The 22,716-nt window shown below is 42.3% G+C and overlaps 1 protein-coding gene across 6 annotated transcripts in view; it reads left to right on the top strand.

The window, feature by feature from the left end:
* RERE (arginine-glutamic acid dipeptide repeats) overlaps positions 1–22,716 on the top strand; it is a 462,172-nt gene that overhangs the window by 392,699 nt on the left and 46,757 nt on the right. For all 6 annotated transcript variants that reach the window (XM_030805464.1, XM_003274304.3, XM_030805463.1 and 3 more), the window contains one exon: positions 715–795. In XM_030805464.1, coding sequence (XP_030661324.1) covers positions 715–795 — 81 coding nt within the window. The remainder of the gene's footprint in view (positions 1–714; positions 796–22,716) is intronic.

Raw genomic sequence — 22,716 nt, 5'->3', positions numbered from 1 at the left:
CGGGGAGGGGTGCTCGGGAGGCATGGGACAAAGTGAAAGTCTCCGGGCTGGCGTTGGGGACGAGTCTGAGACTGCTGCGAAAATGGATGGGGGCGGCGAGTGGCGTCGGGAGGGCGGAAGGGGTGCTGGTTATTCTCTGGTGGCTCGGAGTGGCTTTTAATGACGGACGGCGGGGCAGGCCCGCTGGCTTTCATGGTGGGCTTCTGTGATACTGGTGCCTTCCGGTGCCTCCTGGCAAATTCTTTGGATTAAGGAAAGCGGCCTTTTAACCCCCTAGGGTTCCCTTCTGGAGAAGAGTCACCAGGTTTGGTTCTGTTCCCCCTTTCTGCTCGACACTTCTGGGAAGCTTGGTTCTCAGGTGGGAAAGCAGTTGTGTTTTATTAAAACATGGAGCATATTTATACCTTCGTGCACCAGAATGTGCCTGGTGGCAGAGGGGACAAATTGCTTCTTAGCCTCAGATGCAGGACGTCCTTCTCTTAAACGCGCTGCCCTGCCTGGTGGGTGGGATTGGGGTTCTGATGAAGGTAGTTGGGGCCTGCCCTGGCCAGTGGGTCCCAGCGGAGCAGCTGACATACTCTCCCAGCCTCGTCAGTATTCCCTAGCCGAGACTTATTTTGTGGTTGTTATTCTGCTGATTGTAGATATCTTTGCTTTGCTGACATCCTGTTTTGGTTTTGGTTTTTACATCCCATTTGTTTCTTTTTATCACAGAAACGCTTCGTTAAGGGACTCAGGCAGTACGGGAAGAACTTCTTCAGAATTAGAAAGGAGCTGCTTCCCAATAAGGAAACAGTGAGTACAATTGGACTTTATGTAACTTGATTTTTTCCTCTTTGCTCCTGCTGCCTTTCCACATTTGATCTTATGAAATGGTTTGCTTTAACCCTGCGCTGTGCTCAGACTCGGGCTGGCCTCCAGAATTCTCTCCGTTTTACTCCCTTGACTTTTAATTTGAGTTCATGATTTTTAGATAGTAAAGTGACAGATTATGCTTATCCGCCTGGAGAACATAGACTTCTGTTGTAACTCTAAGAACAGAAAGGTCTTTGGGAACAGAGGGTTAGTTGTGGGGGAAGGATTGTTGGAGAGTTAACATCAAATTTTAAACATAGTGGCTGGAATAGGAAATAGCATTTTATCACTAGTTTGAATTTGGTAATTGGCAGAAATCATCAACCAAACCAGAGGTTTGTAGCTTATTATACTTTGAATTCTGGGAGATTTTTTCCATTTTTCAGTGTTGCTCTGTTTTGAAGAGGAGTTTTAACTCTTTAATATTCTAGCCCTAAAAGTTTGCACTTTCCACTGGACAGATATACAGGGGATCTTATAAATTGCTTAAATGGAGTTTTACAAAAAACTACTTTGTATTTCACAAAGCTGGGGGTTAGAGCTGACACATATGCCCGATAAACGTGAGGTGGAAGGATTTGCTGAGGAAAATACAGAGTGAAATTATATGAAGAGAATGCGGGGAAGGGATTCATTCTCATTTCCCTATAGTTGCCTCCCTCCCCATCTCCTTCCCTGGTGGTGTAGAGGCAGATGGGGAGAGAGTCTTCCCTCTGGCTAGGCCACGGGATAGGGCAGATGGGATGGGGTTGGATCAGCCACTCTACTGTCTGAGGGCGAAGGGAGGACTCATTAACCAGAAACACTCTTCAGGACTTTGGGAGGAGTGATCCATGTTTAATCTGCCTAGACATTGAGCTGCCTTTTTAGGGAGTGGAGGTGGGAGATGGATGGAAGAATATCTACTATAAAAGTATGCGGATAATTTGGGTTTTTTGGTTTAGTTTTTTAATTGGGTGTTGTTTACTGATTTCCTCTTGTTTAATTCTGTCTTTTTAAAAATGAGCTGTTTTTCTGGACACTTACTATATAGTACCTCAAGGACAGTGATAACTCATGGGGAAGAAGGGTTTTGTGATTTCAAGTATAGTCTTGTATATATAAATGGATGATTTACATCAGTCAATGACAATTAAATTGAAGTATTATGCATCTCATATGCTAGGATGGATCATACTGAGAATGGTAAAAAACAGAGAGAGAAACCTGTTTATAAACATTAAACTAAGATGTATTATGATGCCAATCTATATAATCAACTTATTTCTTACCCTTCCCAGAACAGGTTAGAGTTATTTAATATGGAATATTGAGATACATATTTTAAGTTTTCTGGGGATTTCAGTGACTTGTAGTTTGATATGATTAAAAATTAAAATGCCTTTGCCTGAGTGTGGGAAGTTTGGTTTGGCTGAGTAGAAAAGAGATCAGTGAGTAGATTTCTCCTGATCGCTCAGATTGTAGCCTCTCAAGTTCTGTCTCTGCTCTGCTAAAAGTTGCAAACCATGAAGAATTTGATACAGAAGTATCTTGACAATTATTTCATCTTTCAGTTTTAAAAAATAAATTTATAATTGCAAGATTAAGCATTAAATCTAAAATCTACCGTCTGGCATTTGGAAATGCTGGGTAATTTTACTTAGTGTTTTATCTCCGTAGTGGAAGCAGATGTGAGTAATCTTTAACCTAGTTAAGTTCTTCTGCTCTGTTTTTCTTTTTGCTCTATTGTCCCTTCTTATTGACGACATGTGACTCCGTAAATAAATAGCCTTTTTTCTCCTTCAGAGGCATTCTCAGTACACCAACCTTTTGAGCTAGTTCTCTGGTTGTCTTTTCCACTAGCCTCTTTCCTGAGACCTTTCCCCATCACTCCTCCGCCTTCACAGTTTCCCACCCTGTAGCTCTTCTCCCTTCTCTAGCACCCAGCAGTCTTCCTATTTCCAAAGTCTTCATCAGTCACCATCATTGGAACTAATGAGAGAGTTGTTTGCAGCAATGGAGGATTTATTATGCCTGACATTTGCTAAATATTCGTAGTGTCCTTGCTGTCTTTTGCATTGCACTGGAGGAGTTTGGTAGTAGGGTAAATCTGTAAGTATTATAATGAGCTGGGAGAGGCACTCATCTTGTATTTTCTTATTTTCTCTAGTTATCAACATAGCCAAGCTAATCATTCACAGCCCACAGGGAGGGGAGGGCAGAGGTCATTTTTTACTTTTTGCTGCAGAAGATGAAATTTGCATGTACCAGTGTTGTTGATTCAAAACTTGCTGGGTAGAATTCTTATAGTCATGCCCCTTTTGGTAGCAAATCCCTCTAACATAGATACTTTTCATATTCTGTCTCTCTCTCTCTCTCTTTTTTTTTAATGAGACAAGATCTAACTCCGTTGCCCTGGCTGGTCTCAAGTGATCCCGAATAGCTGGGATTACAGGTGCGCGCTACCATGCCTGGCTTACATTTTCTTCTGTCTACCAGAATTATTAACTCATTTCTTTGCTGTTCTCAAGTGACTTGAAACTTCAGAAGGGTATCAGCATCCAAAAGAACATGCCTGATTGGGCATTGGTGCAAGGGTCAGCAGACCTGTGTTCTATTCTTGGCCTTACTGGTAACTATAGTACTTGATGATCTCTTTTTAACTGTGCAGTCTGCCTTGAGCTGTTCATTGGAAAGCTCAGGTCAAATCTTGACAACACTGGGAAGTTATTTTCTGTAAAATGGTGTTTCTCTGCATGAAAATTGTGTAGGTACTGTGGTCGTTATAAAATGCCTGTACATCATTACTTGTTGCAGTGCCTGAGAATGAAGTGATGATTCTTGCCTTCTTTGCTACTTACTTGCTCTGGGACCTTAGGCAGATTATTCATCCCCTCTGTCCTTTAATTTCTGTGTTTGTAAAATGGGGTGATAATTCCTACCCTTTTGATTATTTTGAGAATTTAAATGAGATAATGTTTGTAAAGAGTACATAAAAATACTTGAAAATGATTGTTCTTTCTGTCTACCTTAAATACTACATAAGGTGGTAGCTAAATGCTTTGAAGAGTACAGAATTCCTTTCTGCTTGTAAATATACTGAGCCTGTATAAAAAGAAGTTACCTGTTTTTCATTAATCTGTCTTGCCAAAAACTTGGAGGGCAGCGCCTAGTTAACAGCCTCCGTCTTGAAGCTTTGTTGAGACCTCATTCTTACCAGTTCATTCATGCGGTTATAGCAGAGAAGGGTTCCTGGTGGGCATAGACGTAAACAGCTTTCCTAGCTCTTCTGGTTTCTGGTGTTTATTACACAGGAGCTAAATCTGGCTTTTCTCTGAACACTGCTGCCCACTGAAGTGGGAATAGTGGCTGTGATTGCGGAAAACCCAACTGTTTATAGAGGCTTAGTTGAATGGGTATTACGTGTTAACCTCAGGGTACCCGAGAGAATAACTACAAGTCAAATCTTTTAGTGTCATGGTTGTGCAAATATCCTATAGTTTATTATACTTTTTCCCATTCTCTGTTTCTCCTTAACCATTTACCTCCCCTCAATATGCTTATAAAGTATATAATTAGTAGGTGAAATGTAGTCAGGAATACGGGTGGAGCATTTTAGATTCACCTTGGCTGTATACCTCTTCTCTGCCAAGCCACTGTTTGTCATAAACCACATCAGAGTCTTAAGTGTTAGTATATTTGTATAAGTCACAGAGCGTCTGGTGTCTGAACTTTTGGGAGGACAGTTGGAGAACTAGGCCTCTTGATTCTGCTTTGAGCCCTGCCACTTATTGTTGGATAGATGGATGGTACGTGACCTTTGATGTTAAGGTAATTCCTGAAAAAATAGGAGGCCTAATAGAGAATCTTAATTACCTAAAGGTGAATCCATGTTACGAATAACACAAAATCGTGGATGATCCAAAAATAATTTTTTGTTTGATTTTTCTATACATTGCAGTTTTCTTCAAAATCGTGAGATAATTATTCAAGCAGTGGTGACATATCTCTTCTCTGAGGACATATCGGTTATTTGAACCAAAGACTTTTTGTGTCTGGCACCTGGATGATTGTCCTTTGAATCCTGGCCTTTGTTTATAGCTGTGTCTCCTATTACTTAGACAAATTCAGCTGGGACTGGGTCGTAGTCCAGGAGCACTTCCTCAGTGACCTGCGATTGCTTGTCTCCGATGCAACTAAGATTGGTGAGAAGACAATGTGATCTGCCCCAGCTTGGTAGCCAAGAGGTGTTCCCAAAGTGTTAGCCCCTGGAGAGAGATGGAAGGTGACAGGGGACATGCTTTGGCTGTCTTTCTCATCTCTTTCTTTTTATTTTTGAGCACCTAGCCCAGTGAAGATTAAGCTTGTGTCATTTGTAATCCCAGTTGGTGGTGCATTGATACTTACTATACCAGAAACTCATTTTCATTCACTTCCCATTATCAGAAAATTTTGCGTATAGTTCAACTTTTCAAAGTTCTGGGTACCTACTGAGCCCTGCAATGGGTAGGGTATCTATAAAGGGAAGTAAGGTGCCATCCCTGCCCTGCAGAGAGCCAGCATGACATTTACATACCTGCCATGCTTGGTAGAATGTGCTGAGGGCCCTGGTGGGTGGAGGTTCAGGCCCCACAAAGTGAGCACAGAGGCTCCTAGAAAGCTAATTGGAGGGGCGGTGTTTGAACTGGGCTTTGAAGGAAGGATTCATTTTTGACAGGCCCTGGTTGGGAGGGTACAGGAAAAGCAACTTTCCAGCCATAGGAAATACTATGAACAAAGGCATGGAGACAGGAAATTGTAAAACGTGCCCAGCAAGTACATGAGCGTGGTTGGAAAGCAGGTTGCATAAGCGGATGCAGTAGAACTTAGGCCCAAATTATAGCTGCAGGGTAGATTTTGGGGGGACCTTGAACTCCCTCCAAAGAATGTATATGAGTGAGTGTGGGGATGGGACCCATTTAAGGCTTTTAAGAAGAGAAGTGAGGGCTGTGCTACCATAGTATGTATAGGATGGGACCAAAGAGGAGGCTCTTCTCATAATTTAGTCTTGTAGGAAGACAGATGGGGAGTTGAAAGTTCAAAGTTAATGGGAAGGGAAGCCTGCCTTCTATCTTCATTGTCTCTATTGGAAATGTGTCACTGTTTGAATGGCACCAAGGGCCAGTGAAAGGGCAGCCAGTTTTGATGTTTTTAACTTTAAGTAATGGGATGAAAGGTATTAGAGATTTAAATTTTTAATTTAGGCCGGGCGCGGTGGCTCAAGCCTGTAATCTCAGCACTTTGGGAGGCTGAGGCGGGCGGATCATGAGGTCAGGAGATCGAGACCACCTTGGCTAACACGGTGAAACCCCATCTCTACTAAAAATACAAAAAATTAGCCAGGCGTGTTGGCGGGTGCCTGTAGTCCCAGCTACTCGGGAGGCTGAGGCAGGAGAATGGCGTGAACCCGGGAGGCGGAGCTTGCAGTGAGCCAAGATCGCGCCACTGCACTCCAGCCTGGGGGACAGAGCGAGACTTCGTCTCAAAAAAAAAAAAATTAATTAAATAAATTTTTAATTTAATAAATAACATGAAAGCCATCTTTCTTTCTCAACCACATTTCTGGGAATGAATTCTGTTAAATATGTACGTAACTACTGGCCATTAACTGTACTTTTTTCTTCAGGCAAAATATCATTTGCGTAGACCATATTCCTGCAGCAGAGAATAGATGCTATTGAGAAAGGTGCTTTGAGACTGAGTAATCAAGTTTCTGTTAATATTAAGAGGTTAAAAATGATTCTAGCATTCAATATGAGCTTCCAGCCTGAAGTTTTATTTAACTTCAGATTATAACCTTAAATAAACAATTTTGCTAGCCTTATTAATGCTTAATCTAATGTTACATAACAAAGTATGGACTTCCTTAGTCGGCTGATGCTGCTGAGAGTGTGCAAATGTGTCACGGCCACATACCAGTACATTAGAAGGTCTCTGTTTTTAAACCTTGTCCCTCTTCTACAAACGTTGTCTATCCTCACCGCTCACAATGTGCTCCTCAGGCCAGCACTCTCATCACTGTCATTAAAATGGAAGATTCTCAGGCGCTATCCTTGTCTCTTGAGCCAGAATTTGCATTTAAATGGACCCCCCAGAGGATTCCAAAGTACAGTAAAGTTTAGGAAGCACTGCTATTTACAGTAATGCAGACTTGCAGAATTCTGAGCCTACATATTATATCATTCTTAAAATGATACTGTCTTTATTCTGTTAGAATTGTAAAGTTTCACTATTAGGGCTTGATTTTGTTTTTCTAATTATTGCAAAATATTTCAAACATCAAAGTATCTGGGCTTATTTCCACTGTCAATAATAGGATGTCTTTTTTTTTTTTTTTTTTTTTTTGAGACGGAGTCTCGCTCTGTCGCCCAGGCTGGAGTGCAATTATGCAATCTCAGCTCACTGCAAGCTCCGCGTCCTGGGTTCATGCCATTCTCCTGCCTCAGCCTCCCGAGTAGCTGGGACTACAGGCGCCCGCCACCACGCCTGGCTAATTTTTTGTATTTTTAGTAGAGACGGGGTTTCACCGTGTTAACCAGGATGGTCTCGATCTCCTGACCTCGTGATCCGCCCACCTCGGCCTCCCAAAGTGCTGGGATTATAAGCGTGAGCCACCGCGCCTGACCTCGAGCCAGGACTTCTTAATATAGTTTTCTTCTCAATTCCCACTCCCGTTTTTTCCTAGAAACACGATTGTAACTCCTGTCTTACTTTATACAGAAACTCTTGTTCTCTTTACCTTGTGGCATGCAGTCTGAGTTAGACCTTGCCAGATTCTGTTTCAGTTTCTAATAAGCCTTTTTATGTGGAAGGATGGCCTTCTCGTTAACTGAAGTTTACATAGTGTTAAAGGTTTAATACCACAGTGTTTTCGGGCATTGCTTTCTTTTATTTGCATTCCTTATGTATGAAAAAGAAATATAAGTTATTTGAGGGGCTGGCAAGATGGGTAAGAGGAAAGACATTTATGTGCCATACTGTTTTTCTTAATAATTTGTGCTCACATAGATATAAACAGTTGGAATTTTCCATTTGAGGCCAAAGTGATTGCCAGTAGAAACAGGCACTGCATTTTGGCAGTAAGTACTGTGATCCTATAGCTATTCCTGTGCTGAGAGTTTGTTCCCATTAAAATGGAGCAGAGGCTTGAATCTATTAATTGTGATAGTCTGAACTATAGGGATATTTGCCTGGGCAGTGGTCCAGTTTTAGTGAGGGTAATCTATGAGAGACTGGCTGATATTCCCTTGTGTAAGTGAAGTACATAAGAGACTTTTGGTGCTGATGTTGGAAAGAAAAGGAGGTATTAAAAAATTAGGTGACTTTTTAAACCAAGGGCCTTGGACAGTTGCTGTTCTCAGTGTAAGCAGCCTGACCTTGGCGTTATCCTACATATGAAAACTAGTGGGAATGGCATGAGAATGCTTTAATTATTTGAAATGTATTACTTATAGAAACTGCACTCAAATGAAGTATGCTTGGGGGCTTTTAAAGTGTTATTGAACAAAATGTTGCTTGCAGGGATTTATTTGCTGTTGGTATTTGCTAACCTATATTTCTTATGATTTGGCTGTGTCTTGGTTACCTGGATGACTTTTAGATAGAGACATTTATGACTTTGAAGCCTAAATAGTCTCCACCATTTTATTAGCTAGTAAAACAAATGGAAGGTTTGAATTGGTCTTTAGAAAGACTTACAAGTTGTGGTTACTGTGGTTAACAGTCAATGGATTTATCCACTTGAAGCTTATATTTTATATCATACATTCTTTTTTAGCCTTGTAAGATCTATTCTGACTTTGAAAACTAGTTTGCTGATATTTTAAAAATATATCTATCTAGTCTGTTAGGAAACCAACATTAAAACTAAGTTTCAAAATGTATCTGAAATTATAATCCTTGAATAACTAGTTCATTTTTAATCTTATTTGAAACTATACCCTTGAGTAATGCTTAGGAAAATAGAGTAAAAATTAATAGTATTGTTTTGAAAAGTAAAGCAAAGCATTAACCTCAGTCTCAGTCCCAGCTGCTCAACATGGGAAAGGCATCCCCATACTCCCAGTTAAGATTTTTTTTTTCCTGTCATGTATATTTGAAAACCATTAATTGTGTTAGGTAAATAGGAAAAGCAAACAGGAGAAACCTTCCTTTGGGATACCAGAATTCCATTAAGCTAAGTTTTCTGAGATGTTTAATTTTTCAATTAGTTTCAGTATTAATGGTCCATGTTTCTTCCCCCCAACCCGACCCCCCTACTTTGGAAATACAATTCTTTGTTCTGCTCAAGTGTCTTAAATCCTTCTTCTGAATCCTCTCAATTGTGGTATCATAATCCCCAGGATTTGACTATTGACATGTTATTTATTTATTTAGAGAGGGAATCTCCCTCTGTTGCCCAGGCTGGAGTGCAGTGGTGCGATCTCAGCTCTCTTCAGCCTCCCGAGTAGCTGGGACTACAGGCATGCGCCACCATGCCTAGCTAAGTTTTGTATTTTTAGTAGAGTTATAGTAGAGATGGAGTTTCACCATGTTGGCCAGGATGGTCTTGATCTCTTGACCTCGTGATTCATCCGCCTCGGCCTCCCAAAGTGCTGGGATTACAGGCGTGAGCCACCGCGCCCGGCCAACTATTGAAATGTCTAAACTATCCCAGTTGACAAAGTTGGGATTTTGGGGGAGCTTTTGGTAACCCCAGGCCTGTGCTGTCTAGGATGGGATGTCTGAGGTGAATAAGGGTGCTTACCTTCATGGCCCCTAGGGAAGGGGCCAGGTGGGCCAGGGGTCTTCTCTGAAAGGTATCTGAGTTCCCTCATTTCTTTTTTTTTTTTTGAGATGGAGTTTCACTCTTGTTGCCCAGGCTGGAGTGCAATGGCGCAATCTCAGCTCACCACAACCTCCGTCTCTCGGGTTCAAGCGATTCTCCTCCCTCTTCCTCCCAAGTGGCCAGGATTATAGGCATGTGCCACCACGCCTGGCTAATTTTGTATTTTTAGTAGAGATGAGGTTTCACTGTGTTGGCCAGGCTGGTCTCGAACTCCCGACCTCAGGTGATCCACCCACCTTGGCCTCCCAAAGTGCTGGGATCACAGGCGTGAGCCACGGTGCCCTGCTAAAGTTCCCTCATTTCTAACGGTCTTGCTGGGGCTGCCTCTGCCCCTCCTCAGGCTGGTTACTGTTACACAAAGGGCCCATTTCATCTCAGCAGAGTTGGGTTTTGTTCTACCCTCTTAAAATTAAGATTGGCCAGGTACAGTGGCTCATGTCTGTAATCCCAGCACTTTGGGAGGTTGAGATGGGAGGATCACTTGAGCCCAGGAGTTCAAGTCTAGCCTAGGCAACATGGTGAAACCCCATCTCTACAAAAAATGCAAAAAATTAGCTGGGTATGGTGACGCGCACCTGTAGTTACAGCTACTTGGGAGGCTGAGGTGAGAGGATCACTTGAGCCCGGGAGTTCGAGGCTGCAGTGAGCCAAGATCACGCTGCTATGCTCCAGCCTGGGCAACAGAGTGAGACTCTGTCTCAAAAACAACAACAAAAAACAAAATTAAAATTTATTTTATTTTAGTCTTGGACTTGACTCTGATTCCTCTTTTCCATGCGTTTTTATTCTGTATACATGTGTGCATGAATGCATTTATGTATTTATATAGAATATAAAGCCTTCTGGGCAGGGACCTCATTTTAATACCTCTTTATGGCACCCTTAGAGTCCTGTAACAGGCCTTACTTATTATTTGCTTAAAATGAAATATGTGTGTGTGTTCACACATGTATAAATAATGGGTTAGAAATACATTGTAACCATGGGTAGATAATTAATGGTCCTAAGACGTGAAAACTCTTCATTATTTTTAAAGGAACATTTTCCTCATCTTTTGCTCTTCAGTATGAGCAGAATATAACAGACCAAAGGAAAAAAAATCCATCAACAGTCATAGGAAGCTTACAAAGCTTCAGAGATCTGGCACCGCCAAAGCTTCTCCACCTGATACGCTTTGAAATGCTCTTTTTAAGACCAGTTTGAAACCTGGATATCCCAGGCCTTAGACTTTGTGTAATAGACAGAAAACCCCTGTGAACTCTACTGTCCCAGGACAATGGGACTAGGACTTGGGGTTCACTGTGCCACACTGGTCCTTCCTGTTCTGTTTATCATGCGCAGTAAATCAACTCTCCTGTTTGCACAGCGGTTCTGTGTTCTAGATTATTTATAAGATTGAAATCCATTGTTTATTTTTCTCAGCAGGTTTATTGAGCCAGTCAAGAATAAAATACTGTCTTAAGCAGTAGAGTAAGCCATTAGCCAATTGCAACTTGGCTTCAAATTAATCCCTAAAGGGTGTGCACATGAACACACACACTTTGTATGTCCCACATACATGTGTGTACTGGAGGTGAGAGCCAGGGGAGGTGGAGGAGTTTTAGTGGTGCCAGATCTCTGCAGCTTTGTAAGCTTCCTATGACTGTTGACGGATATTTTTTCCTTTTAGTCTGTTAGTGAGTCATCATCATATGCCATTTTATTATCTTGAAAACAGTCTGTGGAATTTTTTATCCCGTGTCTTTGCTGTACGAGTGAACCACCACTGAGGGTGTTGGGAGCAATATTAAGCTGGAGACTTTCTTCAGTGATGCTTCGCTTATGTATTTGCAGCTGCTGCCATTGTCGCTTTGTTCTCATGTGCAGGAGTTGGATTTTTGTGATTGTTGTTTGGCAAGAAATATTAATAGTAACTTTTGCGTGTTTGATTATTTTCGGGGCTGGAGCAGCATCTATCCACCACCTTTGCGACATAGTGATTATTGACTTAGTTACAGGGCTTCTAAGATCAGAACTTGGTTCTTCTTCCCACAAGTGCTCTGTTTTGGAAATGTGCTAATGAGACACATTGAATTAGGTCAGAGGTTTGTGGCCTTAAGTTGTTGAGGGAAGTGTTTTCATTTGGAGAGAATCTGTAATTTGTGGAACAATGGGAAGAATAATTAAGTTCTAAAGGAAATAGGCCCGATGAATCTGTATACATGGCTAGTTTCGCAAAGTAAAGCACAGAGCCGGTGAACTGGGGGCAAACTACACGTTTTGGATAATGTGAGGCTAAAAAGAAAAACCCTAAAACTTTTAAATAAATTTCTAAAAGCCAAAACCTTTTAGTATATTTAATTTACTGGCTTAAAACTGTAAATATTATAGTTTTAATAATTTTGTAGATCAGGAATTTAGGTGGGACTCAGCTGGCCATTTGTTTCCATGTCGTGTGTCCAAAGCCCACTCTGTAGTATCACCTGGTAGATGGGTTGACCTGGAAGGTCCAAGATGGCTTCCCTTGTGTGTCTGCCACCTTACTGGGGATGGGTGGGATGCTGGCTTATCTGGGGCTATTAACCAGAATACTGGCATTTGTTCTGTCCTCTGGGGTGAATTTGCCCATCAAAACTTGAAGTTCTAGCAGGGCAGGGTAGATGCTCCTGCTATAGTCCCAACTACCTGGGAGGCTGAGGCAGGAGAATATCTTGAGTCCAACCCGGGCAAGCTAGCAAGACCCCATCTCTTAAAAAAAAAAAAAAGAAGACTTGAAGCCCTTGTTTCTTTTGATCATATAAATCTATCAGGTGACTCAGGAGAAAAGTCTATGTGCCTCTGTGCATTTTATGGCCACCAGATGAGTTGAAGGATGTAATGCTTCTTTATGTAGTAATTTTGTATTTTTATTAAGATGTCCATGTTTACGAATAGGAATACCCATTTGTCCAGTATATCTTAGACTCATACAAAAGTGTACTATTTTCTTTTGTACAGTACTCTGTTCTAGTTACTATTTCTCCAAATGCTACATACCTTACCGGGCATGTCTATAAATACTTACATGTGTTGCAACATTTTTCTGGAAATCTGTTATTTGGGATGTTTAACTAGATGGTGTAAATGTAAAATGCTCCTAGTTTATTCCTAATGCTAGTCAATCATCAAGCACTTACTGAGCTTATTGAGCATGGGGAGAAAAATAGTGAGCTGCAGTTGTGCTCCCTGGGGATGTCTGACTGGCTACCACAGTGCATGTTGGAGGGAAACCAAGTGCCGAACAATGTCGTGTGGATATTAAGTAGGAATGGGAGGATGAAGGCTTGGGAAGTCTTGTGCATCCTGGAAGATTTACACTTGAGGCTTCAAGCTCTTTGAAGGATGGATGTTTTCAATGTTAAAACTTGTTTGAAAGGCCTTGCCGAAGGAAGTTCCTGAAGTAGCTTTCTTGTCTGTTGAGGTATTTCTCACTACCTGAATCTTCTACAGCATTCCTGCAGAGTGGGGACATTGAACCCATTAAATGAAGCCATTGTGGTTTTGAACAGTTCCATTTTTCGGGCCGCCTTCCTTTTATTATGCTGAAATCTGCATCACTTCACCTTCCATACATTGTTCTGATCTCGTCCCTTGGAGACTTAGAGAATTATTGCCATAACATCTTCATATGGGCCTGTGTAGTTGGCACACCGCCTGCCTGGGCTTCTGGCTACAGGCTGCTCAAGCCTCTGCTTCCTGCAACAGCCATTCTGGGTGAGGTCTTGTGGACCTTTATCATTCGACCCTTTGTAAAACTTGATGTCTACAAAGAGGAGAAAGTGGCAACAATGGCCCCAGCGGTGTTCCCCAGCCAGGGCGGCCCCCCTCCCCTGTCCAGCCCTCCTTCACCCAGCAGGCAGGCAGGTATGCATGCATGTGTGTTAACTTCAGTGCCTCCTGGGTGTGCATCAGCGCACAGTTCCTAGACTAACATAAAGTCACATATAGGTTGTGTTTGTTCTGTTGAGTTGAGCATGTCTTTATCCCAGCTCTCATTTCCCACAATGAGAAAGCATTAATATTCAGATTTAGTTAAAAAAAAAAATTGCCTGATTGAATAGTGCATACCCAGGCACCATTAATTACACCATTTCGACACTTAGAATGGACCTGAGCAAAGATTTCCAGTGCCAAAGCACAGCATCATCATGCATGAAATAGTAGGCTCTTTGCTCCTGGGAGAGGGACCATTAGCTTTGATCATGTCCCCAGGCCCTCCCCAGGAACTTGTCCATGCTGATCATCTTAGCACCAGTTAATTTCTCAACCCATTCCTACATGTTTTGATAAACTGTGGCTAAAGATTAAGATAGCAACCATTTAGCAGACATATGCCGTCATGAGTGTGCTGCTTTTGTTTCAAATCAGCTGTTGAAGAAAGAAAAGCTCGAATGACAGAGTTCTTCCTTTTGCTCCCTCATAAATAAACAAAAATTCTGGAAATGGGCTGTTCACAGACTGGCCTAGGAGCCCTAGATTTTAAGGTAAAATCATTGCTTTGGTATTTGCTGTCAGTCCAAATTGGACTTTCTGCTTTTCATTGAGCTTTCCCCCCTGCTTCTCTTCCTCTCCCCAAAACAGTGCTGCTCACAGGAACTGTATCCCCACAGAAGTGTGGACAGTTATCCTTTTCTCTCTGCTGCCTCATGCGGTTGTTAGAACAAGCTAATTCCATCTGAGTAGGTAGTATAGCTTTTCATTCTGTTTACTATTGCTGGGTAACAGGAGAGCAAGGGCAGAAGGTATGGTAGATAGCTCAGCTTTACAACGATTGTCGGGGCTAAACATGAATCCTCAGGAATCCGGTTGGCCATTCCTCTTCTCAAACGCTGTACTCTCTCTGCTGGTTTTGAGACAACTGATATTTCCTTAAGAAGTGTGAGGCTCTGCCTTCAAAATGGCACAGTCTCTTTTCCCCAGATCTGCAACTGTGTGTGTGCAACACACACAAAGAAGACAGTTCTTTCTGGCTGTGGGGAAATGATTTCAGTTCTTGGGCAAGGATGGCAAGGAATAAATGTAGAAGAAATTCCTTTCTGATACCATTCTCCTACCTCACATCCTACCCCTAAATCATTGCAGGACATTTAGACTTGTTTGGGGGACCCCCAAACACAGCATTCTCAGGCGTTGTATTCGCTTCTACTTGTTTTCTTTGACCACCACCACCCCCTGCCCCAGGCCCAGCCTCCGCCTCCCCGCAGCACTCACGGCAGGAGTCATTTTTTATAGCACACATAACCTTTACACCAAAAGGAAAAAGTGCATTGCTTATAACAAAATGAATCTCTTTTCTGCTTTTATTTTGAAAAGTCCTCCCTGTTGTTTAATGTGGAGGATATTCGTGCTGAAAGCCTGTTCCAAGTAGGCATTTCTGCGTCCCAGAGGAACTTTTGATTTATTTCCTTAACTCTGCCCTCCTTTCTCTGTGGTTCAGAAACCTTTAATGATCTGTGAAGCTCAGAGACTTCAGTGCGAAACAGTAGTCGTTTTAAGAACCCCTCCCACTATATAAAAGGCCTGCCAGTTTCCACATGCTGGGTTTTTGACTCCCTGAAAGGCTGACCTCTTACAAATTTTGGTTGTACAGCAGGGCATCCTGGGTTGGGGCCTTGATAATGCTTTTGTGAAATCTTTTTTCCTCCTCCTCTTGCTCTCTTTGAAAGTTGTAATGAAAATTCCGGGCTCTTGGCCAGCCTGTGGGATGTGATACAGTAGAAATGTTTCTGGTGCCCTTTGTTACTACTCGGCTTTGATTAGGTTTATTTCCCGTAAGCTTGATTTTGCTAGGCCTCCCCCAACCCCCCTTTTTTTTAATGGCCGAGGAGGTTAACTTAGCCAAGGTTAAGCGTTTTATTATGCAGGCTGCTTCAACCTAGTAGAGTCACTTTGGCCAGGCTTTTGTGGCAGAGAGAGACAAGGGGAAGCTATGTTTTCCCTCCATGTTTGCATTTCTTCCTCCCAAGACTGTCTTTTACTTTTAATGCCAGCGTTCATAGGAGGTAACAAGCTAGGTAAGCTGTGTTGGTTTCCCGTTTCTTTACTCAGAATGTTCCAGGAAACCATTGTACAACTTGTCTTGAGATTTTGTTAGTCAAGGTGAAAATCATGGTAGACCTCTCTTTAGGGTTTCTGCCAGGTGGAGGGCGAGGCCTTGAGAGCCACAGTTAACAGCAACATGCCTTTGATCCTCCCTGTGGTTCTCTGTTTCAAAAGAAAGAATTGGTTGCAGCTTTAAAAAGGTTGTTCAATGCTGCTTTGACCTTGTATTTATAGCTCTTTCGCCTTTGCAATTAAGAACATTTTATAGACATCAGCTCAGCAGTCATCCCCATAAGTCTATGAGGGCTGCCAGTATCATTCCACATGCACAGGTGGAGAAACTAAGGCACGGTGATACTAAAAATGGCACCCTCACAGGTCTTGTGCAGGTCATGGGGTGAGGATGAGCCAAGAACTAGGGCCTTGAGAGGTAGGCTTCCCCCACAGAACCTCTGTGGTAAGTGCTTGCATTTGGGACAAGGTTTGCTTTTTATAGAAAAAAATAAAGTGGGATTTTATTATCATAGAAATTCTTTATTCACACTAGGATTCCTTGGCCAACTTATAAAGTATAAATATACGTGCTTCCTTTGTATCCTAGAGCTGTTGAGATGCGAACTGTCTCATAAGGTAGCAAAAAGCACTGTGATGGAAGCTTCTGTTTGATCGGTGTCCTGGAATCTGCTCCATCCCCTTCTCTAGGCAGCAATATGATCCTGCTTCCTTCTGGGTTTAGGTCCTGGGAGCCTGTCACAATTCTGTCACACAAAAAGAGAATTCTGTAATGACCAGCACAGCTGTATCATTTCAAGGTTCTTTGCTAAAAATGTGCAGCTCACCAAACAGTTGGCCACTGAGAGAGCCTGTACCACAGAGGGTTTCCTAATGCGAATGCCTGCCCCAAACACTGCAGACAGCACTTTCTGGACTTCATCCTCCGTGTTCATTAACTTTCCACTGATTTAACAGTTCTAACCAGAGTTATTCTTGATCTTTGATAGAGTAGATTTTTGAACCTCGGGTGTTGGGTGTTTTGTTGTGGAGATGATGCAGGGCTCTGTAGCACATTTGTGGCAGGGTTCTTTTCACTCCTCCACAAAGTTGTATGAACTCTGATTCTTGCCTGGGCTGAAAATGTGGTCTAAAATTATATATGTACGTAGTACTTCTTAGGTTTTTTAAAGATTCTCACTGGACTAAATGGAATAGAATTCTCAATTCTCAACCTGTTCTAATTATTCTGAACTATTCTCCCTCTCACAAAAACATACAGATACACACAAATTTATTTTGTGTGTAACACTTGACTTTCAAAAAATTTGGGTTATTCTATGCATAATTTTTTTAAAAACCATTTGGTTTAAAATAATTTCAAACAAAGAATTTGCAAGAAGAGTATAAAGCATTCCCATATATTCTTTACCCAGGTTCTCCAAATATTAACATCTTACCACATTATTTAACTCTCCTTTTGTGTGTGTGTGTGGTTTTTCCCCCACATGAACCATTTGAGAGTAAGTTGCAGACCTGTTGCCCCTTTATTCCGAAAAATGCACCTTAAAAAGTAAAAAAGTTGCATTACTGCTTTCTTCTCTTTAAAATATTAATCTGACTGGGGACAGCATCACGCCTATAATCTTAGCACTTCTGGAGGCCAAGGAGGAAGGATCGCTTGAGCCCAGGAGTTCGAGAGCAGTCTGGGCAACATTGTGAGACCGTGTCGCTACAAAAAAATAAAAATAAGAAAATTAGCCAGGTGTAGTGCCACACACCTGTAGTCATTTGAACCCAGGAGGTCGAGGCCATAGTGATCCGGGATCACACCACTGCACTCCAGCCTGGGAAACAGAGTGAGACCCTGTCTCAGTTTAAACAATTACTAATCTGGTGGATTGACTCACTTAGAATCCTACTGCTGCAGTTAAAAATCATAGTACATTTAAGTTTGGCTTTGTAGTTGTTAGGGGGAAAGGGAAGGGGTGGAGTGCACCACTGCACTCCAGCCTGGTAACAGAGCGAGACTCCGTCTCAAAAAAAAAAAAAGAAAAGAAAGCTAAGATTTTTATTAAGAAAAATAGAAAAAGAATAACCACAAAAGAAAGCAATTTTTAACAAGGAAACAATAAAGGTAATAGGAGATATTAATGAAATAGGAAAAAATGAGATGATCCACATTAAATCAAAAGCTGATTATATGAAAATACCAATATAGGCTGGGCGCTGTGGCTCACACTTGTAATCCCAGCACTTTGGGAGGCCAAGGTGGGAGGATCACTTGAGGTCAAGAGTTCGAGACTAGCCTGGCCAACATGGTGAAACCCTGTCTCTACTAAAAATACAAAAATTAGCTGGGCGTGATGTTGGGCACCTAAAATCCCAGCTATTCAGGAGGCTGAGGCAGGAGAATCACTTATATAAGGGCTACTGTGAAAAGTTTTATGATAGGAAATTTCAAAAGAGACAACGAAATTCTCAAAATTGACTCAAGAATAGAGATTCCAAATATGCTAATAATTATTAAAGAAACTGGATCATTGGCTGGGCGCGGTGGCTCACACCTGTAATCCCAGCACTTTGGGAGGCTGAGGAGGGCAGATCACGGGATCAGGAATTTGAGACCAGCCAGGCCAACATGGTGAAACCCTGTCTCTACTTTTTTTTTTTTTTTTGGAGACAGAGTCTCACTCTGTCCCCCAGGCTGGAGTGCAGTGGCACGATCTCAGCTCACTGCAACCTCCGCCTCCTGGGTTCAAGTGATTCTCCTGCCTCAGCCTCCCGAGTAGCCGGGATTACAGGCGTGCGCCACCATGCCCAGCTAATTTCGTATTTTTAGTAGAGACGGGGTTTCACCATGTTAGCCAGGCCGGTCTCGAACTCCTGACCTCAGGTGATCCACCTGCCTCGGCCTCCCAAAATGCTGGGATTACAGGCATGAGCCACCGCGCCCGGCCTGCATCTCTACTAAAAATACAAAAATTAGCTGGGTGTGGTGGCGCACGCCTGTAGTCGCAGCTATTAGGGAGGCTGAGGCAGAAGAATCACTTGAACCCAGGAGGCAGAGGTTGCAGTGAGCTGAGATTGCACCACTGTACCCCAGCCTGGGCAACAGAGCGAGACTTCGTCTCAAAAAAAAAAAAAAAAAGAAACTGGATCATTGGTTTAATTACCCCTTTCCAAGCACCAGCCCCCCACCCCCCCAGGCAGTTTTACAGGTGAATATACCTGATATTTAATTAACAAATCTTTATTTCTCAGAGACTAGGAAAAGAAGGCAAGCTTCACAACTTTTTTTAAAAGGCTAAGTTTAACCTTGATCTCAAAACCATATAAATACGATCTAAGAAGGAAACATTTTTTGTAGACCAGTCTCTCCCTTCACCAAATGAAACATAAATGTCTTAAGTGGAATATTACCAAAATGAACCTAGCAGTGTATAAAAAGTACTACATGGTGACTAAGTAGGATTTATCCCAGAAATGCAAAGATAGTTACCGTGAGAGACTCTAGTCTTGTGTTCCAGCTGTCTACCTTTGCATGACATACCATCTCAAACCCATCCAACCTTTTTGTTCTGTTTATGGATTCCATGGATCAGGAATTTTGAATGGGGCAGTAGGGCAGTAAGGGTGTCTTATCTTTGTGCCATGATTTCTGGGGCCTCAGCTGGGAAGACATAAGTGGCTGTGTGTGACATAAACAGCTGTGATCTTCTTTACTCACATTTCTGCCACCTGGCTGTGATGGTGACTCTGAGGCTGGGCTCAACTGGGATGGAAACCTGGCATACCTATACTTGGCCACTGCATTTGGTTTGGGCTTCCCACAGCATGATGGTTGGCTGCATTCTGTGGCCATTTCTGACCTAGCCTTAGAAGTTACACAGCGTTGGCCGGGCGCAGCGGCTCACTCCTGTAATCCCAGCACTTTGGGAGGTCGAGGCAGGTGGATCACGAGGTCAAGAGATTGAGACCCTCCTGGCCACATGGTGAAACCTCATCTGTACTAAAAGTACAAAAATTTGCTGTGTGGTGGTGCACGCCTGTAGCCCCAGCTACTCGGGAGGCTGAGGCAGAAGAATCACTTGAACCTGGAGGTTGAGGTGGAGGTTGCAGTGAGCCGAGATCACACCACTGCACTCCAGCCTGGTGACAGGGCAAGACTCTGTCTCAAAAAATAAATAAATAAATAAATAAATAAATAAATAAATAAATAAAAAATTCACACAGCATCACTTCTACTGTGTTGTATTGTTTACAAAGCAGTCACTAAGTCCAATTCACATTCAAGGGAAGGGAAAGTAGGCTTTTTTTGGGGGGGGGTTTGGGGGGTGGATAGGGTTTTGATGTCATTTAGGCTGGAGTGCAGTGGTATATCACGGCTCACTGCAGCCTCGACCTCCCAGGCTCAAGCAGTCCTCCCCACCTCAGCCTCCCGAGTAGCTGGGATTACAGGTGTGTGATGCCATGCCTGGCTAATATTTTTATTTTTTGTAGAAATGAGGGCCCTCTCTGTTGCCCAGGCTGGCCTCGAATTTCTGGGTTCAAGTGATCCTCTTGTGTCAACCTCCCAAAGCTCTGGGATTATAGGCATGAGCCACTGCACCCAGTTATAGACCCGATATTTATTTATTTATTTATTTATTTATTTATTTAGAAACAAGGTCTCACTCTGTCGCCCAGGCTGGCATGCAGTGGCAGGATCTCAGCTCACTGCAAACTCCACCTCCCAGGTTCAAGCGATTCTCCCACCTTGCGCTCTGGAAGACCCCATCTTTTGATGGCGAGTTACAAGGTCACATTAAAGATTATGTGAGGTGGGAGATACTGTCTTGGCCGTCTTTGGAAATGCAGTTTGCCATGTAATATAATTCACTGAGAAACAAGTGCATTTGTTTCCATAGTTGCATAAAATTCAGTGGGCGAAATGCAGTGTTCTTTGTAACGATGACTTATAGAAGACTAGGAATTACAGGACATGTGCTTAATGTGACAAAGAGTAACTTCCAAAAACTATTAAGTGTCATATATATTTATATGTGTGTGTGTGTGTGTGTGTATATATGTATTTTTTTTTTTTTGAGACGGAGTCTTGCTCTGTCACCCAGGCTGGAGTGCAGTGGCGCGATCTCGGCTCACTGCAAGCTCCGCCTCCCGGGTTCACGCCATTCTCCTGCCTCAGCCTCTCCGAGTAGCTGGGACTACAGGCGCCCGCCACCACACCCGGCTAATTTTTTGTATTTTTAGTAGAGACAGGGTTTCACCATGGTCTCGATCTCCTGACCTCATGATCCGCCTGCCTCGGCCTCCCAAAGTGCTGGGATTACAAGCGTGAGCCACCGTGCCTGACCCCTTTTTTTTTTTTTTTGAGGCAGAGTCTCACTGTGTCACCCAGGCTGGAGTGCAGCGGTGCAATCATGGCTCACTGCAGCCTTGACCTCCTGGGCTCCAGTGATGCTCCCGCTTCAGTCTCCTGAGTAGTTGGGACTACAGGTGCACACCATCACGCCTGGATAATTTTTGGGTTTTTTTTTTGGTTTTTGTTTTTTGTTTTTTTTTTTGAGATGGTGTTTCACCATGTTACCCAGGGTGGTCTCTAACTCCTGGACTCAAGTGATCCTCTTGCCTCAGCCTCCCAAAGTTCTGGGACTTTAGGTGTGAGCTACTCATGTAGCCCCTATGCATCATATTTAGTGGTGAAACTGTCAGTCCTTCACTGAAAATAAAGAGCAAAATAAGGTTGCCTACTGTCATCACTAATATTATTAGACTCTTTACTCAGATTTCTGTATGACACAATTGGATAAAGGCCCTATATATGTGTGTTTATATAAAAGTATATAAATATATGGCCAGGTGAGGTGACTCACTCCTATAATCTCAGTGCTTTGGGAGACCAAAGAGGGAGGATCATTTGAGGCCAAAATTTCAAGACCAACCTGGGTAACATAGAAAGACCTCATTTCTACAAAAAATATTAGCCGGCCATGGTGTCGTGCACCTGTAGTCCCACTACTTGGGAGGCTGAGGTGGGAGGATTGCTTGAGCCCAGGGGTTCAAGTTATAGTGAGCTATGATCATACCTCCGCACTCCAGTCTGGGTAACAGAGCATGACCTTGTCAAACTATAATATATATGTATATACACACACACACAAATATATATATGACACAGGAATGGAAAGGAAGAGACAAAACTGATTTGTAGGTAATACGTTTAACTACATTCAAAATGTGGAGACTTAATTAGTGGAACAAATGAAAATATAGAAAAATTTTACAGTTTAAAGATTTTTTAAAAATCGGTAGTATTCCTATGGACCACCACCAACAAAGTAGAAAATGCAATATATTAAAAATACTGAGCCAGATGCAGTGGGATGACCTTGTAGTTGCAGCTACTCAGGAGACTGAGGCAGGAAGATCACTTAGGCCCAGGAGTTGGAGTCCCGCCTGAATGACATAGTGAGACTCTTGTCTCTTAAAAAAAAAAAAAAATAATGCCGTTCACAGTGGCTACAGAAACTATAAGATTCCTAGCAATAAGTACAACAAATGATATCCAAATTCCTTATTTTTTAAAAAAAACAAAATATTAAAAGACCTAAAAAAAAGACATAGATAAATGGAGAGATGATGTGCCCATGTTAATGGGAAAAGTACTCTACATTATAAAGATACCCTTACTCTCTCGTTGGTATATCATTTCAATCAAAATTTTAACAGGGTTTTTTGTGGAACCAGCAGACTGATTTGTGTGGTAGAATAAAGGTCCAAGAATAGCAAGAAAATTGAGTAAGAAACAAGGAAGATAGGCTTTATACAAATGAGATAAGGCTTGTAAAGTTAGAGTAATTAAGACCTGGTGGTATTGATGCAAAATAGAGATGTCAGTGTAATGGAGGCAGAACTATGTGATATCCGTGGGGAACTAACCAATTATTCAGTAAATGGTTTGA

The sequence above is a fragment of the Nomascus leucogenys genome, chromosome 24 (assembly GCF_006542625.1).
Source record: "Nomascus leucogenys isolate Asia chromosome 24, Asia_NLE_v1, whole genome shotgun sequence".
NCBI classification, from domain to species: domain Eukaryota; kingdom Metazoa; phylum Chordata; class Mammalia; order Primates; family Hylobatidae; genus Nomascus; species Nomascus leucogenys.
Note: the sequence above shows the minus strand (reverse complement) of the source record. Positions and strands in the feature narration are given on the sequence as shown.